General features: G+C 39.5%; 1 protein-coding gene across 2 annotated transcripts in view; it reads right to left on the reverse strand.

The window, feature by feature from the left end:
* NEDD4 (NEDD4 E3 ubiquitin protein ligase) overlaps nt 1-19,665 on the reverse strand; it is a 112,910-nt gene extending 93,245 nt beyond the window's left edge. Inside the window, exon 1 of one of the 2 annotated variants that reach the window (XM_019665343.1) lies at nt 19,427-19,665. In XM_019665343.1, coding sequence (XP_019520888.1) covers nt 19,427-19,471 — 45 coding nt within the window. In that variant the 5' untranslated portion in view covers nt 19,472-19,665. The remainder of the gene's footprint in view (nt 1-19,426) is intronic. The other variant, XM_019665348.1, reaches the window with a different exon arrangement.
* Nucleotides 19,666-21,786: the final 2,121 nt, after the last annotated feature.

Raw genomic sequence — 21,786 nt, forward strand, 5'->3', positions numbered from 1 at the left:
GGTAAATGCCATGCTCGCCTCCTCCAACAACATCAAAATTACAATTAAATTACAGAACATTCACCCTTGAAAACAACCTGAGGACTAGCTAAACGTAAGTCCTATAACTAAGAATATAAAGCAGCAGCCACATCGAGGCTGGTAGGAAGAGCAGAGATGAGAAATGGGTTGGCCCCACAACTCCATGTGGCAGTTAAGAATCAGGAGGAATATCTTGGCTGCTCAGCTGCGGAGGTCCCTACTGAGGAGTAAGGAGTCCCAGCTCCACACTGTGCTCCCCAGCCCAAAGTAACAGTGCCATGAAGAGGCGTCCCCACAACATCTGGTTGTGAAAATCAGTGGGGATTGGGATCGCAGCTGGTGAGACAGAGGGCTGCTATAGACCCAGGAATCCTCTTAAAGGTCCTAAGAACAGACTCACTCACTCACAAACACTCGCCCCAAGCTCCAGAGAAGGAACAGCAGCTCAAAAAGCATAACGGATATAAGGAGAAGAACTGAATTGTCTGGCTTCAGGGTAAGGGCTGGAGGGGGCAGCGCTGAGACTAAATGCCAGCAGGCACCATTGTTCCTTTGTTAAGCCCTCTCCACCATTGCCTGCAGTCAGGCACCAAACCTGAGTCCACATTAGCCTGACCAACACAGCTCTCATCCTACCCCCTGGTGATTCCGAGACCCCACCCCACCCAATTCACCCACCCATCCCATACCTATTTCAGAGGCTAATCCACATAAGCAGCTGGCCTGGGCCCACATTACGGATTTTCTGAAAATTTCTCAAAGATTCACAAACCCCAAACAAGCAGCAGCTGGCCTCAGCATGCCCCATACCTCTTGCTAGGCAGCCCCAAGCCTGGCACCAGTGAGAGCCGACCTCAGTTCATAGCATCATCTCTCCCAGGCACCTCCAAACCCAGGACAGGGAGCAACCAACCACAGATCAGTTTGTAGCTCCTACCAGGTGGCCACAGGCAAGCACAGGCAGGGACTGACTTTGACCTGCACCCACAGTCCCTCCCCAGAGGTCCCAGAAACAACATACCTGGTGACTAGCTTTCAACCACACCAGAGCACCACAAATGACACACCCAAAGGGTGGACTCAGCAGGCACCAGAGCCTTGCTAAAGTGAATCCCACTCCCTGGGGTCAGCCCTGCCCCCACAACAGCTTGTCCACTGTAGTCACTGCTAGTCCTCACAACCAGTCAGCCTGAGGGTCAATCCCACCTACTGACATGCCAACAGCAATCAAGGCTCAACTACAACAGGAGAGCACACCAACCCACACAAGGGACACCCCTGGAACATCTGGCTCAAGTGACCAAGGAGATTGTGCCACTGGGCCCCACAGGACACCTACTACATAAAGCCACTCTGCCAAGACTGGGAGACATAGCAGCCCAACCTGATACATAAAAACAAACACAGAGAGGCAGTCAAATTGAGGACACAAAGAAACATGTCCCAAGTAAAAGAACAAGACATAACTCCAGAAAAAGAACTACACAAAACGAAGGCAAGCAATCTTCCAGATGCAGAGTTCAAAACACTGGTTGAAAAGATGCTAAAAGAACTTAGGGGAAGAATAGATGAACTCAGTGAGAAACTTAACAAAGAGACAGGAAACATAAAAAGGGAGATAGAAAACATAAGAAAGAACTAGTCAGAAATGAAGAATATAACTGAAATAAAGACTATATTAGATGGAATCAACAGCCAATTATTGGGTTGTTGGAAAACTGTAATGATGTACGTTTGTGACAGACGGCACTAGTTCATTTTTGAAAGTACTAGAGTCATTCGTATCTATGTTATTGCTATGTCATTTGACAGCTGACAGTTCAAGTTTCATTCCAAAATAAACTGATTTGGTTGAGTTTTGGAGATTTTACAAGTTGAAGATGGAAGACCAAACTGTGCATTTTTGCCATATTTTACTGTTTTACTTCCATAAAGGGAAGAATGCACTTCAAGCTTGTGAAAAGTTGCATAAAGTTTATGGTGACAATGCTCTACAAGAACGTCAGTACCAATGCAATGATGGTTCATGAAATTCCGTGCTGGTGATTTTGATCTCAACGATGCTCCTCGTTGGGTAGCCCACCAACGTTGATGACGACAAAATAAAGGCATTGATTGAGTCAAACCCATGGTACACGACATGACATATTGCAGAAACATTGAACATCCATAATTCAAGTGTTCACAACCATCTGAAGAAGCTGGGATACGTAAGCAAGCTCGATATTTGGGTTCTGCATGAACTCAAAGAAGTTCATTTGACAACGCGTATAAACATCTGCAATATGCTCATTAAACGTGAGGAAAACGATCCTTTTTTGAAGTGACTGATAACTGGTGATGAGAAGTGGATTGTTTAAAACAATGTGGTGCACAAACAGTCTTGGTCCCAATGTGATTCGCCTCAAATGACATCGAAAGCAGACATTCATCAGAGGAAGGTTATATTCTCAGTGTGGTGGGATTCTAACTCCCTTTTTTTTTTTTTTTTAGCTGAGCCATCCTGCTACCTGTTGGCAGCTCAGCGGCTGCTCAGCTCGGGCTGGACTTGAACCGCTGTTGCTCAGAGCTCAAACTCTTGAGCAAGCTCTTAACCAACTGAGCCACTCAGCCGGCCCTTGTGGTGGGATTCTAAAGGTGTCATGTTTTTCGAGCTCCTACCAAGGAATCAAACAATCGATTCGAATGTGTACTGTCGGCAATTGGACAGTTTGAACGAATCCATCATCCAGAAACGTCCAGAGCTTGTTAATTATAAAGGAGTTGTGTTCCATGGTGACAATGCAAGACCACACACAAGTTTGATCACCCATCAAAAATTATTGGAGCTTGGATGGGATGTGTTGCCAAACCCCCTCTACTCGCCTGACCTTGTGCCGTCAGACTTCCACTTGTTTTGCTCTCTTCAAAACTCCTTGCATGGTATAACGTACAAGTCAGATGAGGCTGTAAATCAGCACCTTGTTCAGTTTTTCACAAATAAAGACAGGTCCTTCTATGAACAAGGAATTGTGAAGCTCACTGAGAGATGGCAAAAGATTATCAAACAAAACGGGCAATATATCATTGATTGATCTTTGTTCTTTATATAAATAAGTGACCTTTGAGAAACATAGACAAAATACTTCATGACTTTTCCGACAACCCAACAGATGAAGAAGAGGATGAAATCAGCGATTTGGAAGACAAGGTAGTGGAAAACACCCAATCAGAACAGCAAAAAGAAAAAAGAATCCAAAAAAATGAAGATACTTTTAAGGGACCTCTGGAACAACATCAAGCATACCAACATTCATATAACAGGGGTATCAAAAAAAGAAACAGACCAAGGAATTGAAAACCTAGCTGAAGAAATAATGACAGAAAACATCCCTAACCTGGTGAAGGAAACAGACATACGGGTACAAGCCCAGGATATACAGAGTCCCAAACAGGATGAACCCAAAGAGGTCCACACCAAGACACATCATAATGAAAATGTCAAAGGTTAAAGACAAAGAAAGAATCTTAAAAGCAGCAAGAGAAAAGCAGTTAGTTACCTACAAGGGACCTCCCATAAGATTTTCAGCTGATTTCTTAACAGAAACTTTGCAGGCCAGAAAGGACTGGCACAAAATATTCAAAGTGATGAAAAGCGAGGACCTACAACCAGGATTACTCTACCCAGAAAAGCTATCATTTAGAATCAAAGGACAGCTAAAGAGCTTCCCAAATGAGAAAAAGCTAAAGGAGTTCATCAACACCACAAGAGTATTACAAGGAATCTTAGAGGGACTTCTTTGTAAGACAAAGAAAAAAAGACCAAAAATATCAATAATAAAATGGCAATAGCTACATATTTACCAACAATTACTTTAAATGTAAATGGATTAAATGCTCCAATGAAATGACAAATGGATAAAGAAGATGTGGTACACATACAAGTTTACAATGGAATATTACTCAGCCATAAAAAAGAACGATATCTTCCCATTTGTGACAACATGGATGGACCTAGAGGGTATTATGCTAAGTGGAATAAATCAGACTGAGAAAGAGAAATACCATATGATTTCACTTATATGTGGAATCTAAAAAATAAAATAAACAAACAGACAAGCCAGAACAAACACATAGATACAGAGAACAAACTGATGGTTGTCAGATGGGAGGGGTATGTGGGGGTGAAACAGGCTAAGGGATTAAGCACAAATTGGCAGTTACAAAACAGTCACAGGGAAGTAAAGTACAGCATAGGGAATATAGTCAATAATATATATATATACAGTAATAACTATATATGGTGTTAAGTGGGTACAAGACCTATTGGGGGAATCACTTTTTAAGTTATATAAATGTCTAACCCCTATGGCTCTGTACTTAAAACTAATATAATATTGAATGTCAACTGTGTTGAAAAAAATTTTTTAATATTTTTAAGAGCCCAAAAAAATGATATTGGTTTCCATTGTATTTTTAAAACTGTTATTTTTTTATATATTAAAACTAATGATCATCTATTTAAAGACTTAATTTGATTAAAATCTATACAAGGAAAAAATGAAAACTATTGTTAATTGTAGATGACTTGATTTCCACAGAGTCAAAAAAATAGTCAGATTATTACCTTAAGAATTTACCATTTGTTCCGAGAAAATCTACAGCCAAGTTATTAGAAGTAATATGAATTTGTCATTGTTGCTATGTATATAATAACACAAAATCAAGAGTTCATAATCACTTGTAATAATTATTTAGGAAGGTAATTATTTTTAAAATCCTATTCAATAGATTACATATTAAATAAAACTATAATGTATTGATACTATAATGTATCAAATATTAAATTTCTTGGGTATCATAATACTATTATGAGGTTTTATATAAAAATGTCTTAGTTTTAAGAGATACATATTGAAATATTTACGGACAAAGTGTGATAAGTTTTCAACTAACTCTTGAATGGTTCAGCAAATAAAAAGCTGAATGTGTGTGTAGGTGTGTATTTGTGTATGTAAATAAAGGGAATAAGCAAAATGTTACCAATTTGTGGATCTAGCTGATGGGTATACAGGTGTTTATTACACTAATTAAAAAAATATTTTTATTAGTTTCAGGTGTACACAACAACATAGTGATCAGGCATTCACAAAACTCACAAAGTGATAACCCCAGCAAGTCTAACCCCACCCGACACTGTACATAGTTATTACAACATTATTGACGATAGCCCCCATGCTGCACTATTCATCCCCATGACTATTTTTTAAAATTATAGTTGACATTCAATATTATTTTATATTAGTTTCAGGTTTACAGCATAGTGGTCAGACATCTATATAATTTACGAAGAAACCCCCCAATAAATCTACCACCCATCTGACACCATACATAATGTTTGTAATACTACTGAGTATATTCCCCATACTGTACTTTACATCCCCATGACTCTCCTGTAACTATCAATGAGTACTTCTTAATCATTTCACCTTTGTCACCCAGCCCCCTAACCTCTCTCCCACCTGGTAACCATCAGTTTGTTCTCTGTATCTATGGGTCTGTTTCTGTTGTTTGTTTGTTTATTTTGTTCTTTAGATTCCATATATAAGTCAAATCATATCATATTTCTCAGTCTGACTTATTTCACTAAGCATAATACTGTCTAGATCAATCCATGTCGCACATTATACTACTTTCTAAACTGTCCTATAGATTTGAATTTATTCAAAATTAAAACATGGGTAAGAAAATATTATAATACAGAATGCATATTTTAAAAAATTCCCACATAAGCAAAACTGTTAGACACAGAGAAATAAAATTAATAAAATATATAAAAAACCTTTATGGATAAAATTATAAAAATTATTGAAAAATATAACAGACTAAAATGCAGAAAGTCACTATGTTCACATATGAAAATAAAATTATTGTCTATTTTATCAATTTAACCTATAAATTAAATTCCAACTCGCCCCCTTAAATTTTTCATGGATCTTAACAAATGATTCTGAAATTCATAGGGATGAGTAAAGAAGTAAAATAATATCTAATCACTATCTTATACTACATATAAAACCAAATTCCAGATTCATTAAAGTGGAAAAAGGAAAACAAAAACTTAAAATTTTATAAGAAATTTAAGAATATTTCTATGATATTGGAGAAAGAAAAGATTAAAAATATACACCTTAACTCAAAAAGCTGTTAGATTTGACATAAAATTATACACCTTTTGTATGAGAAAAGATGCCATGGGCAAAATAAAAAGTGAAGGGGACAGACAGGGTGAAAGTATCTAAAATATGTACCACTGACAAATTATGATTATCCAGAATATATAAACAACTCCTAAAAACCAATAAGTGAAATATAAACAACCTAATACAAGAAGTCATAAAGAATGGCCAATAAATACATGAAAAGATCCTCAATCTCACCAGTAATCAGAGAGAACTCTAATCCACTGTTGGTAGAATTGTAAATTGAAGAATCATTTTGCAGAGATATTTGGCAATATCTATTCAAGTTCAAAATCAATAACCCAGGAATTTCACTTTTAGATAAATTCTCACTCATGTATTCAAGGAGACAAGCACAAGACTATTCACAGTAGCGTCAAAAATATGAAATATTTTTGAAATATAAGATCAAAAATACGAAATAAACGTTGCCCAACAGATAGCAACCTAACTAATTCTACTGTACAATTATCCCACCTCAAACAGTCATATTCCCTTCTGAGGAGAGGTCTGGATTGGAGAAAATATACATATCATAGAGTAGTCATTCTTCTTCCATTTCTATGTATGTATATCTATAACTACCCTCGTTCCTGGAGGTTTCACTGAATAAATATGATAATTGCAATATTTTATTAGCTCTAAAACTCAGATGATAAATTCAGATAACACAAAAATCCATGACTAGAGATGCTAAGTAAAATATAACTTTCCTCCACCATCAAGTAAAACTAAATACATAGGTGATTTTGCAAGAAAGAAGGGAAGTCCTCCAGTATCAAAAATAAAGATAGAATTAAAAATCAGAGAGGAAAAAATATAAACCAAAATTCCAGTTTTTTGTGGGGACTGAGTCCCAAAAATCTGAAGAGATTTGCAGAGTACATATTTTTCCTGGAAAGTTACTGAATAAATAGACCCATTAAAATATTCTATTAGGAAAAAAAAATTATTTGGCCCCAACATCTAAATTAGTGGCTATACTTTATTAAACAGTACTAATCGCCAAGACTGAATTCTAAAAATTAGAAATCTTTTCTGTGGTGACTTAATTAATAATACGAACTTTTTCAAGTGATAAAGTGTAATCAAAAGTGCTATCAGTCTGGGGAATATAATCAATAATGTTGTAAATATTTTTTAGGGGGCCAGATGGACTCATGTCTTGTTAGGGAGACTACTTCATAGACGGTGTAGAGGCCTGACCACTGCACTGTATTTCTGAAGCTGATGTTGAATAATATTGTATGTCAACTATAAGCCTCTACGGAAACTATCCCCCAAAAGTCTCCTGGAGAAAAATGTAACAAACATTAATTAAAAACAATTCCAGGAAAGGATAAATTACTCACAGGCATAGACAAATTTAACTTTCTCTTTGTATTTCCTCCAAATCAGAACTAGTTATATCAGATGCTATATTTAACTGATGTGAAGCTATATTGATTTAAGATTTAAAAAATAAGATTAAATAAGAAATGCTATTTATTTTCATATTTGTATTCATTTAACTTTATAAATTTATGCTACAAAATTGTCAAAACTGGTCTTTTAATCAGATCCATAAGCAGAGATCATATCTCACATCATCTCTGAAAATGAAGATGAGCATAAAAGCTGCAACTACAGACCAAACTCTTCAATAATTTTAGAATCATACTAAAACTACTATTAACAGATGTCTGGACAGTACTCAAATGGGTAAAAAAGAAACAAAAATTAAACATTTTTTCCTTAATTAAAACAGGGACACTGGGTGCCAGCCAAGTGGCTCAGTTGGTTAAAAGCATGAGCTCTGAGCAACAGGGTCGCCGATTCGATTCCCACATGGGCCAGTGAGCTGCGCACGAGCTGAGCTGCCAACAGGTGGCAGGATGGCTCAGCCGGTGAGAGCACATGCTCCTAACAGCAAGGATGCTGGTTCGACTCCCACATGGGATGATGGGCTATGCACCCCGCAACTAAGATTGTACGTGGCACCTTGAGCTAAGTGGCTTCAAGCTGCTGACGGGTGACCGGATGGCGACTGGACTTAGAGTTGAGCTAGCTGCATCCTTCACAACTAAAATTGAAGGACAAAACTTGGCTGTTCCCTTTCTCTAATTTCCCAATAAAATCTTTTAAAAAAAAAAAAGAAAAAAGAATAGATTCTAAAAAAAAAAACAGGGACACTGACCTCAAACAGATCATGGCTATTCACTAAAGCTGGAATCTTCCCCTTTCACTCCTAAGATAGCTTCATTGATTTTTGAAAGTGAAATGGAAAATTTGAAAATTGTAGGCAAAAATATGTGGCTTTTCTCAATGATAAGAAAGAACAAACTGGTAATGTGTCATCTATATCGGCGGCTTCAGTAATTAAAAGCAGCTTCCTAGAGTTAAGGTTTTCTCCACAATTCATAAATAGTTATTTACTGCTTCTTAATCTTCTGTCAACCTCCCTCTCTCTTCCGCACCCCCCCCGAAAAAAAAACAAACAAATAAAAAATGAGGAATAGGAAATGCAGAGCTTAGGTCTTTCCATTTCTCACAGATCTTGGGAGACTTTTTGTTACTCTTTTCATCCTTATCCCATCCCACTCCCCTCACCAGTCTAAGTTTTTTAAAAAGATATATGCTGTGTTTACGTACCCCTGAGTTTTTATACAAGAGCGTCCCTCTGCCTGGGATACTCTTCCCCATCTCCTAGCCCCTTCATTGTTAAAGTCCTATATCATCTAAGCAGATTCTTTTGAAGCCATTTAAAAATGTAATTATTCATACTATTTAACAAAAAACTATGTTAATTGGAAAAATCAGGATGCAAAATGATATCTATTCTGTGATAACTGTAAAAACATGCAGATGGATAAAGATTAGAAGGAAATATGCAACAATGAAAATAGCTGTTAAAATAATGACATGCTGTTTTTGTTTTACTGTTTAAACTTTTTATAAATTTTAAAGTATATTTTTTCTTAAAAAAAGTTCTGTGCTTTCTTTAAAGTCCAAATGCCATCTTTTCTAAAAGGCTTAACATGAATCTTCCCTTCTCATTGTTACAGGCTCATTTATATATAGCATCTATCACATACAAGATATGACAATTAAGTTCGTGAACTTGTTGCAACGATGTTGCTAACCTTTTTTGATATCAGAGGGATTATTTATTATGAATTTGTACCAACTGGACAGTTAACCAAGTATATTATTTGGAAGTGCTGAAAAGGCTGCATGAAAAAGTTAGACAACCTGAACTTCTTGCCAACAATTCATGGCTCTTGCATCACGACAATGTACCAGCTCACACGGCACTGTCTGTGAGGGAGTTTTTAGCCAGTAAACAAATAACTGTATTGGAACACCCTCCCTACTCACCTGATATGGCCTCCAGTGACCTCATTCTTTACCCGTAGATAAAGGAAATATTGAAAGGAAGACATTTTGATGACATTCAAGACACCAAGGGTAATACGACAACAGCTCTGATGGCCATTCCAGAAAAAGGGTTCTAAAAGTGCTTTGAAAGGTGGACTAGAGACACTGGGGTCGGTACATAGCTTCCCAAGAGGAGTACTTTGAAGGTGACTGTGGTGATATTCAGCAATGAAGCATGTAGCATGAAGGATGAGTTCGCGAACTTAATTGTCTGATCTCGTACTACCTGTACCTGAGGCAATGAACTATGTGTCTTTCTCCGTTATTAAAATTGTGAGATTTTGAAGCTCAAGAAACTTAGCTTTTTATTATCTTTGTATGCTCTATAGAACCCAGTAGAACCTAAAACATAACAGGGGCTGACAAAATCTTGATTAACCAAAAACCTTTCGAAGCTCCTGAAAGTAGAATAAGGCATCTTAGCAAAAGCAGGAGAAAGTTTGCACAAACAGTAAGCCAAAAACACTGGCTACCAGATCTACATCCATCAGAGAACTGGAAGACTTCTCTCTGAGGAAACTCAGTGATCCAAGGTAGGGGGGAAAAACCAAACACTTTAAATACTTATATGTGAGAATCCCATAGTGAAATGGTGGGTTCAGATAATTGAAATACTCCAGTCAATAGGACCTGCCTATTCATAGAGAGTATCTATGTCAGCAAACAAGGGAACCAATAAGGAAAGGAGAAAACAAGAGATTAAAGAAACACTGGATCCAACACAGAAAAGAGATCAAGAGAATTCTCACAATGATAGCAAATGAAAGCCCACAGATGACGGCAATCCAACAGGTGTAGAGTGCAAGCAGTTCAGATGGAATGCACAATAGCAAAGGACTGTCTCCAACAAGAATAAGAAAAAAGGAATGGATAGCATTTGAGAGATATATATCTATATATTTATATATTTTTTATGACATTGGGTGATTTTAAAATTATGTCAGTTTGTTACTAATTTGTGATAGGTATATAGAAAACTAAAGCAAAAAAGTGCAATCAATAACTATAAACATGGTACAATGGTTCAGATGTGAATAGTACTGTATTTACATAGTGTAATAACATAAACACTGAATATTTACTTAACAAAAAAATTGCAATGGTGGGAGGGATGTGTATGTTTTTACTTATTTATTTTTTGCAACATATGCTATATAATTTATGGTGATCATATTTTCCAAAGTAAAAATGGGAACCTATGGATTAACAGTAGTTTTCTTCCTCTGGTGCACAAAGTTACTTGAAAAACTTTATAAAAATATAAATGCTAGGTCACCTTTATTGAAAAAGAAATGAAATCAGAGCTGTCCTAGTAAAAGGTAGAGTATACGATTGCTATATACTTGCTAAGCACGGTAGAAGCTCCTCAGGGGTTTTTGGCAGTAATAATCATGATAAACTAGGATACTCAGAATCCTTAGACTTAGAAGATTGCACTGGTTCTCAAGGTGTATTCCCCGGAGCAGTAGTATGAGCATCACATGGGAATTGATCAGAAACACAAATTTTCAGGCCCTATGCCTAATGAATCAGACACTCTGTGGTGGGGCCAGTAGTCTGTGTTTTAACAAACTCTCCTGGTGATTCTGATGGACACTGAAGTTGAGCACCACGGGTAAAGGGCATGAGGGTAAGAAAGGGAAGGGCTGTAGATAATGCAGTTGCAGGAGTATTCCCCACTTAGAAAGGAGGAAGAGCCCCCAAGGAAACATTCTGGAGTGATGGACATATTCTATACCTTAACTGGGTTGTTGAAAAGCATTGTACATCAAATTGTGCATTTAAGATCTATGCATTTCACTACTTGTAAAGTTTACTCCTTCCCCACTTCTCCCCCAAATAGAAGGAAAGCAAAATAAAGACATTTTCAGACAAAAACATAAACTGAGAAAGTTCATTACCGGCAAATACCCACTGAAAGGAATTGTAGAGGATGTACTTCAGGCAGAAAAAAAAAAAAAAAAGTGATCCCAGATGGAAAGCTAGAGATTTGAGAAGAAATGAAGAAATAACAAGCAAAGACAATGTTAAATACATGATGAACAAACATTATATAAAAACAATTCCAATGATGACAATGTGTAAGTGTGCCTGTGCAAACAGGTAGTTGAGTTTCCAGGCCACTTGGATCCAATTTAAAATCCTTCATAACGAGCCTTCTCGTCCTGACCAAGCTTTGCTCTTCTTACCTCTCCAGATTCATCTCCTAACACTGTCCCTCTTTGCTCTACCGCCCTAGCCTTCTTCATGTTCCTCTTCATCTCATCTCTTACATGCACAGTTGTAATTATCTGCAAAGCCCTTGCCCATTCTTTACTCAGCTAATTCCTATTCACCCTCAGTTTCAGTTCAAAGGTGACTTCCTCAGCCTTTCCTCAGACTCTTTCCCCTCCCCTCCATACCATACAAGGTTAATTCATTTTTTTCTGTTATATACTTTCATCATACACTCCTTTTCCTTTATAACATTTATAAAACATTGGTGTCTGAGTATATATTTAATGTCCCTCTCTCCCTCTAGGCTATTAGTAAAGTCTGTTGTCCATCATTATAACCTTATGGCCTGACCCAAATGCCTTACACACAGAAAGTCTTCAACAAATATTTGCTGAGCAAATACAGAATTCAATTACTTCAGAAGTCCAACTAAAAGCTATAAAAACAACAACAAAAAACAGAAGACATGGAAGTAAGAACGTAAGAACATGTGCAAGTTAACTTTGCACATGTTCTATTCACCATCTTCCTGAGAAAGAATCTCTTCTGTTAAATTCTTTTATTTGGGTAACAATTTGTAGCAGCACAGTGGAAACACCAAGTCTTTGGTACTAAAGGGATCTGGGTTTCATTCCCAGATCCACTGCTTACTAGGAGTGAGTCCCTGAGCATATCACAATCTCAGATTCCCTATCTGTAAGCTGGGGATAACACTATCTACTATTCCAAGACAGTTACAATGATTACAGCTGAAATTTGGCAACACATAACCTGGTGCCTGGCATATAGCAGGCCTTCAGTTAAAGGCAGCTGTGATGTACAGTAATACATTGGTTTGCGAGCATAATTTGTTCTGGAAACAAACTACTCGTATTGCAAGACATCGCTCGTTTACCACGTTAAAATGTATTAGAAATGTTTGCTCATCTTGCGGAACACTTGCAAACCACGTTACTCGCAATCCAAGGTTTTACTGTATTTAGATTGAGTCTTTTATCCTGAAGGAGAATGTTTTTATTAAAGCATCTTTATACACTGACATGACTGTTTGTTCACATTACTCTCTTTATTGCCCCCAACATATCTCACATTGGTGGAAGCCAGACATGTGGGTCAGCCCATGAGATTATAATGTTGGGCTACGACATATTTATTCCTCAAGACTTTCAGAAGTCTTATCAAAACCTTTTTTCATTTGTTTGTACTGTGTCTTTCTCCCTGCATTTATGTCCAGACTTCTCTTACCCTCTCCATTCATTTATCCTCTTAAAACTGATAAGATTGGCAAGGGAGATGGACTAAACAGAAGCTTCAAGGAGGGAGAAGTCAGTAACACTGATTGCCATAGAATTCAGTAGAACAATGGGGTTTGCAATTCAAATCAGCAATCTTACATGTCTCCAGGCACTGTAGAATATTCCTAATACCAAATATAGCTAGTAGATGGGAGAATTGGCTGATTTAAATATCCTGCTCTGACGATGTCAACACCTATGTCAGATGACTCAGCCGGTGACAGGGCCAGAATTCCAACCTAGTTAAATTCCATTTCCTAAACCCCTGCTCGCCCTAAATGATTTATTTACAAGGTGCCTTCAAGGTTCTATTCCTATGTGATATAGGAACCGCTAATAGTTAACTATAATATACATATAAAATCCCTTCTCATCTTCTCTTCCTGGTGTAGAGCAGTCAATGAAGGCCTATCTGAGGCAGAGCTTAGGGGCAAGGGGCAGTTTCCTGGGGATGCATGGCCAGTGTACTCACCAGCATGGGACAGAGAGGAGAGGAGATGCCAGTAGCAGTACTGCCAGTGCAGCTGAAAGTGGGGTGCACAAGTGGCAGGCAAAGGAGATGCCTGCATGGTTAGAAAATTAGTAACACCAAAAACGTTAAGTAAATGGATTAAGCACATAAGTAAATATAACGAGGATAATGAAAGTCAGGATTTTCACTGTTAGAGGACGTACTTATGGCTAGAAAGAACCCTGAGATATTAGATTTGGAGAAAACTGATATGAATTCATGATTTTTAAATATTTGTATAGAGATTAACACAGAAATAGCTGTATATTGGGCCGGCCAAGTGGCTTAGCTGGTTAAGAGTTGGCTTGGGAGTGCGAGCTCTGAGCAGCAGGGCTGCCGGTTTGGTTCCCACAGTGGTCAGTGATGCTGCGTCCTCTACAGCTAAGATGGTGAACAACAGCTCGACCTGGAGCTGGGCTGCCGTGAGCTACCGTGAGTAGCTCAATGGCCGGCGACCGACTGCCTCAGCCGGGAAGAGCGCAATGATCATAATATCAACATGGGCCAGTGAAGCAACGTCCTCCACAACTAGACTGAAGAACCAAAGGACAACAACTTGTCTGTTCCCCTCCCCCAATTCCCCAATAAAATCTTAAAAAAAAAAGCTGTATATTTATGTGTGTACTTACATATGTATATGTGTACAGTACACGTACGTACACACACACACACACACACACACACACACACACTTAACTCTGTTTCCTGAGATGGTTGAAGAACAATGACATGCAGTAGCAATGAGCACACTGAACACCCAGACATTGGCTTCTAAAATAACATTTTCTACTAAATGGAACCAGTGTTCCTAAGAGAAATGGCTGATTCAAGACAGCACTGGGCCAGGCAAAATACAAGAGGATAATGGAATATCTTCTGCCAGAAAGTAATGAAGTGTTCAAAGAATGACGGGGAATTGTCACAATGACGTAGGAACCTCCTGAAAGGGCTTCCACTGGCCAAACTGGGATAATTTGAGCAACAAAAATATTTAATGATAGTAATTAATTAAAACCCATTGAATATGGTGGGATTCAATAAGTCCATCCTGATATAAGTAAGCAAATGAATAAATAATTGAAGGATAAAGGGAAAGCTCTTCTTACATAGAATGCCAATTAATAAAGATGAAAATTGAAAACAGTGGTGTTTAATTCTGGTGGAAGTCATCAATGGATGCTAAAACAGGTGGATGGAGATCTGATGAATGAGGGATAGGACACTGGCATAATCTCTGAATACAATACACAGAATACTAACCAATGATACAGGGGAAAATGGTGGCATTAAAGAAACCTGGCAGACACCAAAATGATGAAGTGATCAAGATTATCGACAAGTTAACATCATCAATGAGACGAGTCAACATTATGAACCCCCTGATGGGACTGATGCACTGCAAAGAACACAGTATTATCTCTGTGCTTCTTGCCAAAAAACTATGACCTTGACATGGTTATGAGGAAACAGTAAACACACTCCGGTTGAGGAACATCCTACAGGATGTACAGACTGTGTTTCTTAAAACTGTCAAGGTTAAGAAAGACTGAGGAACTCATACAGATAAACTGCAAAGACATGACAAGTACCATGCGCTCCTAAATGGGGTCTTGGACCAGAAATGAAAAAACGAAATTATTAGAACACTTGTCAAAGATTGAATAGGATCTGTGGATTAGATGGTAGTATTGCATCAGTGTTGATTTCCTGGTTTAGAGGGTTGGATGGCTGTTATGTAGGAAAGTGCTCTTGTTTTAGGTAAATATAGTAGAGTATTTAGAGGCGATGGGGGATTTTATCTGCAGCTTGCCTTCAAATGGTTCAGAAAAAGATGAAAATGGAAAAAAAAAGAGTTATGGAGCAATTATAGTGAAATGTCAGCAGTTGAAGAATCTAAATGAGGAGGACTTGGAGTCCTTCATATTGCATTTCCAAATTTTCTGTTGGTCTAAAATCATTAAAAAGCCAATTATTAAAAAATAAACTGTATTTATCCATTTCTTTGGTCTCATGGAAATCATGAAAACTACTTTAGAATGATGCTGAAAGTAAAGAGTTGAAAAAAAAAGCAGTAACAGCAAAAGTAATACATGAAAGACTGGGCGAAATTATACTAATTCAGCTGCTGCTTAAACTGTACTTCTCCTTGGTAGTGAATTTATTCTCTGTGTAGTGAATAAAGGTTTGGGAACTTTGTTCCCAGGCTCAGTCTAATGCCAAGGCAGGCAGGGTCTGCTCCTGCTCAGCATTAGTGGGTCTAGAAGTGTCACAATATACTCTTCTTAGTCATCTTATTGCTCATGGATTGTTGTAGCTGACACCATCAAATGCACCCATTTTTCTATACATGCAATTTGTAGAGCAGAGACTCTCAGCTCTCCACTTTCTTTCTTTCCTTCTTTTCCTTGTTTCAGTCAGGCTTCAGTTATAGGAAAGAGAAATCAATCGATGTTTTAGGAAGAAAGAAGCTAATACAGGGAACTAGGTGCTTACAAAATCACTGGAAGAGCTGGAGGGGCAGACTGGGTCTCAAGAGGAGCTAAAAACACCGCAGTACCTGCCCACCTAGGAAACTGCCACCTCTGCCCCAGTCAGGAAGGTAGGTGATCAGAAGCCACTACTAGACCTGTTGACTTTAGAACATACCCAATCGAGCCATCAGGAAGCCACCCCCTTCCCACCCCCTATCCCCCCAACTTCCTATCAATACCCACAAGTTACCAGATACTGGAACACTTTTGCAGAAAAACTCTGTGTCTACAAGACTGACTATGCTTATGCTTGTCAGCAGAAAAAAGCCAAAGAAACAAGAAGTTATGTTCTACTCATTTCAATCTTCCAAATGTCAAGCAACTGCACCTCACTGGGAAACCTATTTCACAACCAAGTTCCAGAATGCTAAGTGCAAGGCAGCCTGGGAAACAGTGTTTAGCGTTCCAGCCTCTGCATAACAGGGAAATCCACTGAAATGAGACTGGAAGGGATGCTCATTTCCAGGGCCCATATCCACCACACTGCTCCTCACCAAAGAGTAGTGGGAGTGATTTTCTACTGTTAATCCTGGGACACTGTCAGAGCAAATCGGGTATAAATTATATTATGCTACTTGCTTAGTTTGTTATGCTTTAGGGCAAAATTCTGCACATCGAGCCAGGACCATCTCTTACTGAAAGACACTCCCATGTGAAAGAAGTGCTCAAACTCACTGAAAAGTAAGAAGCGGGCATTACGATCTATATGTCAGCAGACGTCAATGCCGATGTGCTCATACAGTGTGATGCAGTGGCTATCCAGTATACACTGGTTAAATTACAATTTTCTATGTTCTATCCCATGTCTATTCATCTTTGTTCTTGTTTCAGTTTCAAATTTAAAATAAGTATCATCTCTGTGCTGTAATAAAAAAAAGTTACCTTACTTTTAATCAACAGCAGAGGGCTGCCTATTCCCAGACTAGTCTGAGTTTTAGAAAATGACATCGCTGTAATGTTTTTCTTTTTAAAAAAATAGGGAGAAGAATGCTTTTCTAAGCCTTCTTTTATTTTTGTGATGGACCAGAAAATAAATGGCAAATGACAGTGATGAAATGGCAACCCCGACCAGATTTTTGTCTTTCCCAACAGATGGTGGGCTCCTCATAAAACAGGTGAAGACTGTTTTTTTCTCACATGTATCCCTGGTGCCTAGCATGCCCCATGAAACATAACAAACAGTTAATAAATGTTGAATGAATAACCTAAATTACAATGGAAGAAGTGGAAGACAACACTTCATCATCATGCCTCTTATCTTCCTGTCTCACTCTCTTCCTCAATGTGGACGAAGTAGACAGAGGGAGCTAGAAGGAAATTTGAGTCATCGGCCTGACAAGCAGACAGACCCCCAACATGTGAACAGAGTGGGCCCCATGCCATTACACTTCCCAGAAGTACAAGTCCTTCAGCAAATTCAGGAAAACATCATCTGAGGGTGAAGTTTCTGGCCTTTAGCCCAGCTGCTTAATGACCACCCACTAACTGCCATTAAGTTGTTTCATTTCAGCTGGGCAGAGGGGCGATGTGAGAAGCAGATAACTGAAAACACAGATCCTGTACCAAGAGGAAGAGAACAGACAGTGAAGGATACCTTTGGCAACATTCTGTCCCTGATCAATTGGCTCTGTTGGAAGGTAGGGAGATGAAAATTCTGAAATAACAAGGCCTGCCCCTGAATAACACCACCACCACCAACAACAACAGCATGAAAAGAAAGTCCAAGGCCAGCCCATTAGGTTGGATGCCAGCTTGAGGTTATGTGCGTTGGGCAGCTTATTGTAGCAAAGAGACTTGACTACTAAGAAAGCTATCATTGGTTCAACACTGCATTATTTTCCTCTGATCTCTTCTACAGAACATTAGCTGGATATTATCTTTAGCTATAACATATTGACTGCTGTTTCCAAGGGACTATCAAGCTGCCACCATGTGTCTACCACCACTTTGCTTCTCTTCCGGTAGCAATAACAAAGAAATTAAAGTCTAATCGCATAGCATAATCATTCTCAAAACACTCTGAGATAACCTGCCTGCACCAAAAGTTTGCCCACTGTTTATAAACAAAGAACTTTCAAGAGAAATGCAAAAAACATGTTTTTTTCTAAAAGACGTTTTAGATGCCAAGTTACTAAGAGAAGGCACTATTACAACACTGTTAGAAGATACCTAAGCAAGTAGGATAAAGGATTTACAGTTAAGTGGATCCAATCTTGATAACAGGTACATGTGACAGCTTAGTCAGTCCACAGGAATGCTTCAATTTGATGTTTTTTCTCCAAACAGAACCAGTCACTGTTAGACCAGATAGCCTTTTCATCTCCTGCCCACTCCCATTTTTGAGACAATCACCAGGAACGTAGGGAAGCCCCAACTCATTTAAAACAGAACAACTATTTCCAAATGGCCTTATTTTTAATAAGCATAAGGCATAACCAGCATAAATTATTTAACTGAGAACAGACAGCTTTGCCTCTCCAATCACAGAACTTAATAGTCAAAGTGAACGGCTGTGGGAAGTTCTTTAAAGTATTTATACTTTTTCAGCTTCATTTTTAAAGTATCAATATGCACCGGTGAAACACAGCATGAACTTTCCGCACCTGACACTTGTTGCTAAATATGAGGAGGATTATCTATCTGCCTGCTTTCGCATCCCTCTCTCCAGTTAGGGAGTTAAAAAGGATTGCAGATAAAAAAAAAAAAACCACCAAAAAAATCAAAACAGCTAATGACAATTCACTAGGTCGAAGTCCACAAAGTTAAGTCCAGCTGGCCTCGCGCGGAGCAGGCTAACCCGCTGGGATGCGAAGCTCCAGGGAAGTCCGCCCCACCCTCCCAGAGCTCATGCACACTTGGCCGGGGGGTGGCAGGAAGGGGATGGCGGGGTGATGCGCGCCCCTCCGCGCACTCACGCCGCTCGCTGCCTAGCCTCCTCCCCAACACTTCCTCAAGGAAACCGAGAAGGCGGCGGCTCAGGGAGGAAAGGGGTGTGGAGTCTACAGGTTTGAGAAGAAAACGCGGCTCCCTAAAGCAAGCCCCACCCCAGCCCGCGCGCGCCGGATCGCCCCCACGGCGCCACGCGCGCTCCCGGGGCTCGCGCAGAGGGAGGAGGGGGCTGACAGCCGACTCCCTGGCCGCCGCCGCCTCCTCCAGCTTGGCTGATGGGCAGCACAATGGGAAGCCCGGCCCGCAGCCCCGCGGTCCCCGCACCTCTTCCTCCGGGAGCCCGAACACCTCCACCGCGCAAGTTGCCATTTCTGAACGGTTCCAGCAAACCGGACGCGCTCACCCGCCCAGCGAGTGGGAACAGGAGTGAGGAAGAGGAGAAGAGGGAGGAGGCGGGAGGAGCTGGAGGAAGAGGGGGCGGTGCTCCACCGGCTGCCGCAGCGCCTCCCCCGGCCAGCGGGCGATAGTGGACGAGGAAACGCGGCGGGAACGGGCCGGCTGCTCCTCGGCCGGCGGCGCGCATGGCGGGGCTCGGGGCTTGGGGAGCGCGCGTGGCGGGGGCGCGCCCTCCGTCCCCGCGGCGGGAGGTTTGATAGTTGACGGACCGCCTCGGGGAGTCGCGCAGTCCCCCGGCATTGCACCGAGCAGGCGGGCGGTGGAGGCCCGCAGAATGTCAGCCCTTCCCCTAGGAAACAAAGCTGCGGTTTTCCTCAGCTACGAGTCCGACTCAGCCTCTCACTACACACCTGGGATCAGGAGTGCTTCATCCTGGCCTCACTACAAGCTAACAATCAGATGCTTTCTTGTGGTAGAAGGCTGCGATTCCAATGGAAGCTGGACCTTGGGACTCCCTCCTCCCCCACCCCCCCCAAGGAAATAGGGAAAATTATAAGCACTCAGTCGTAATACTGTCTTTTTTTACAGTTGCAGAAATTTGTAGAACTTTAGAATCTCAAAATCTATCTAATTTAAATTTTCCTTAAGGAATCCAGAATAAACAATTTAAAGTGTTGAAAGGTGGGAACAAGACGATAGCCAATATTATTGGCTTGTTATATAAGATTTTTGTCATACTTTAATTATGTGTGGCAGGGTCCACTTCATTCATATTATGTGTCAGAATTCTATAATAATCCAAACTATAACATCTGTATTAGAGGGAAAGAGGAGGCAATTACGTAAACAGTAATGCAAAATTCTAGAATGGTCAGGAATTATTGGCTTAACTGAATTTAAAAAGCCATCATAACTGTTCCTTTGTTTTATAAAGTCACATACCTGTGTTTTTTAGTGGGTTATTAGTAAAATCTGAAAATATTCAGTATGTCTTTTTATTTGGGAAATAATACTTCCTAATCCTTCTCTGATATACATTTTTATATTTAATTTTAAGTAGGACATTGGTATTATTTCAAGGCAGAGTTACAAAACAGGTATAGAAACTTTGCATTAGTGCTGCTAAAATTTAATGAATGGACAAGAAGTAAACACATACCCTAAAACTGGTAATAAAATCAACCAGAAATCCCAAGGGTTTGAAAAGTAAAGCATCTGCTGATGTAGCTGATAGGCTGTACTGAAGATGCCAATGATTTGACTTATGATTTATTCTTTCACTCTGAATCCAAACCCATAATTAATAAAGCAGGCAGCTACTGATACATGATGAAATAGAGCAATTATTATTTCCAAGCCGAAAGCTAGGAGAGGCCTTGTGCAGCTGGGGAATTGAGAGGATGTTCAAAAGTAAGGTAGTGTTAGCTCCTGGTCCAGTAACCAAGTAACCATCACTAACGAAAAACCGCCACTACCATCAAGAAAGCTGCGTGGAATGGGAAATGTCTTTGACATGTTGTTCAACTGCATGGTACGCTCATGGAGGTTTTCTGCCCACCTAGGCTGCTTTCAATTAAGTTCCTGTTGATTTGATTTGAACAACTAAGTGTGTAATAGGGTAAGAGGCATGTATGAAGAATATGATATTGTGCATAATAGTTTGTTCCAAGCCTCACCCTCCTGCTAGGGATTGCCCCAAGTAAAAGCCTAGGTAATTCTATCCTTTGCTCTTGAACCTATGCTCCCTTCAAATCTTCCTTTACATGAGCCTCCAAACTGATAAAAGAGCAGTAAATGAATTAAATTCATTAAACTTGGTCTAGGCCTTCCAGTAATCTATGTACCTAAACCTATTTATCTCTGCCTATAGTTGTGATGCAGAAATAGAAGTTTTTTGTTTGTTGTTTGTTTTTTAAATAAGACCCCTTGGGAATAAAAATTTTGGTGTTCAATAACTGCTCTAACAAGGGTAATAATAGGAAAGGTACTTTAATATTGGTTATTCTCTAAGGAATACAAAAAAAAGTCTTTTTTGAAATTTCTTTAATTCTCTCTCGCTCATCTAGTTACCTCTCTTCTGTCCCACACTATATGTTTGAGGTCTTTAAGGTTTGTTTTTTTTTTTGTTTGTTTGTTTTTTAAGATTTTTTTTTTTTATTGGGGGAATTGGAACAGTGCTGGGGGAATTGGGGGAAGGGGAACAGACTAGTTGCTGTCGTTTTGTTCTTCAATCTAGTTGTGGAGGATGTTGCTTCACTGGCCCAAGTTGGCACCATCATTGCGCTCTT

This window comes from Hipposideros armiger, unplaced genomic scaffold (assembly GCF_001890085.2).
Source record: "Hipposideros armiger isolate ML-2016 unplaced genomic scaffold, ASM189008v1 scaffold_12, whole genome shotgun sequence".
Classification (NCBI taxonomy): Eukaryota; Metazoa; Chordata; class Mammalia; order Chiroptera; family Hipposideridae; genus Hipposideros; species Hipposideros armiger.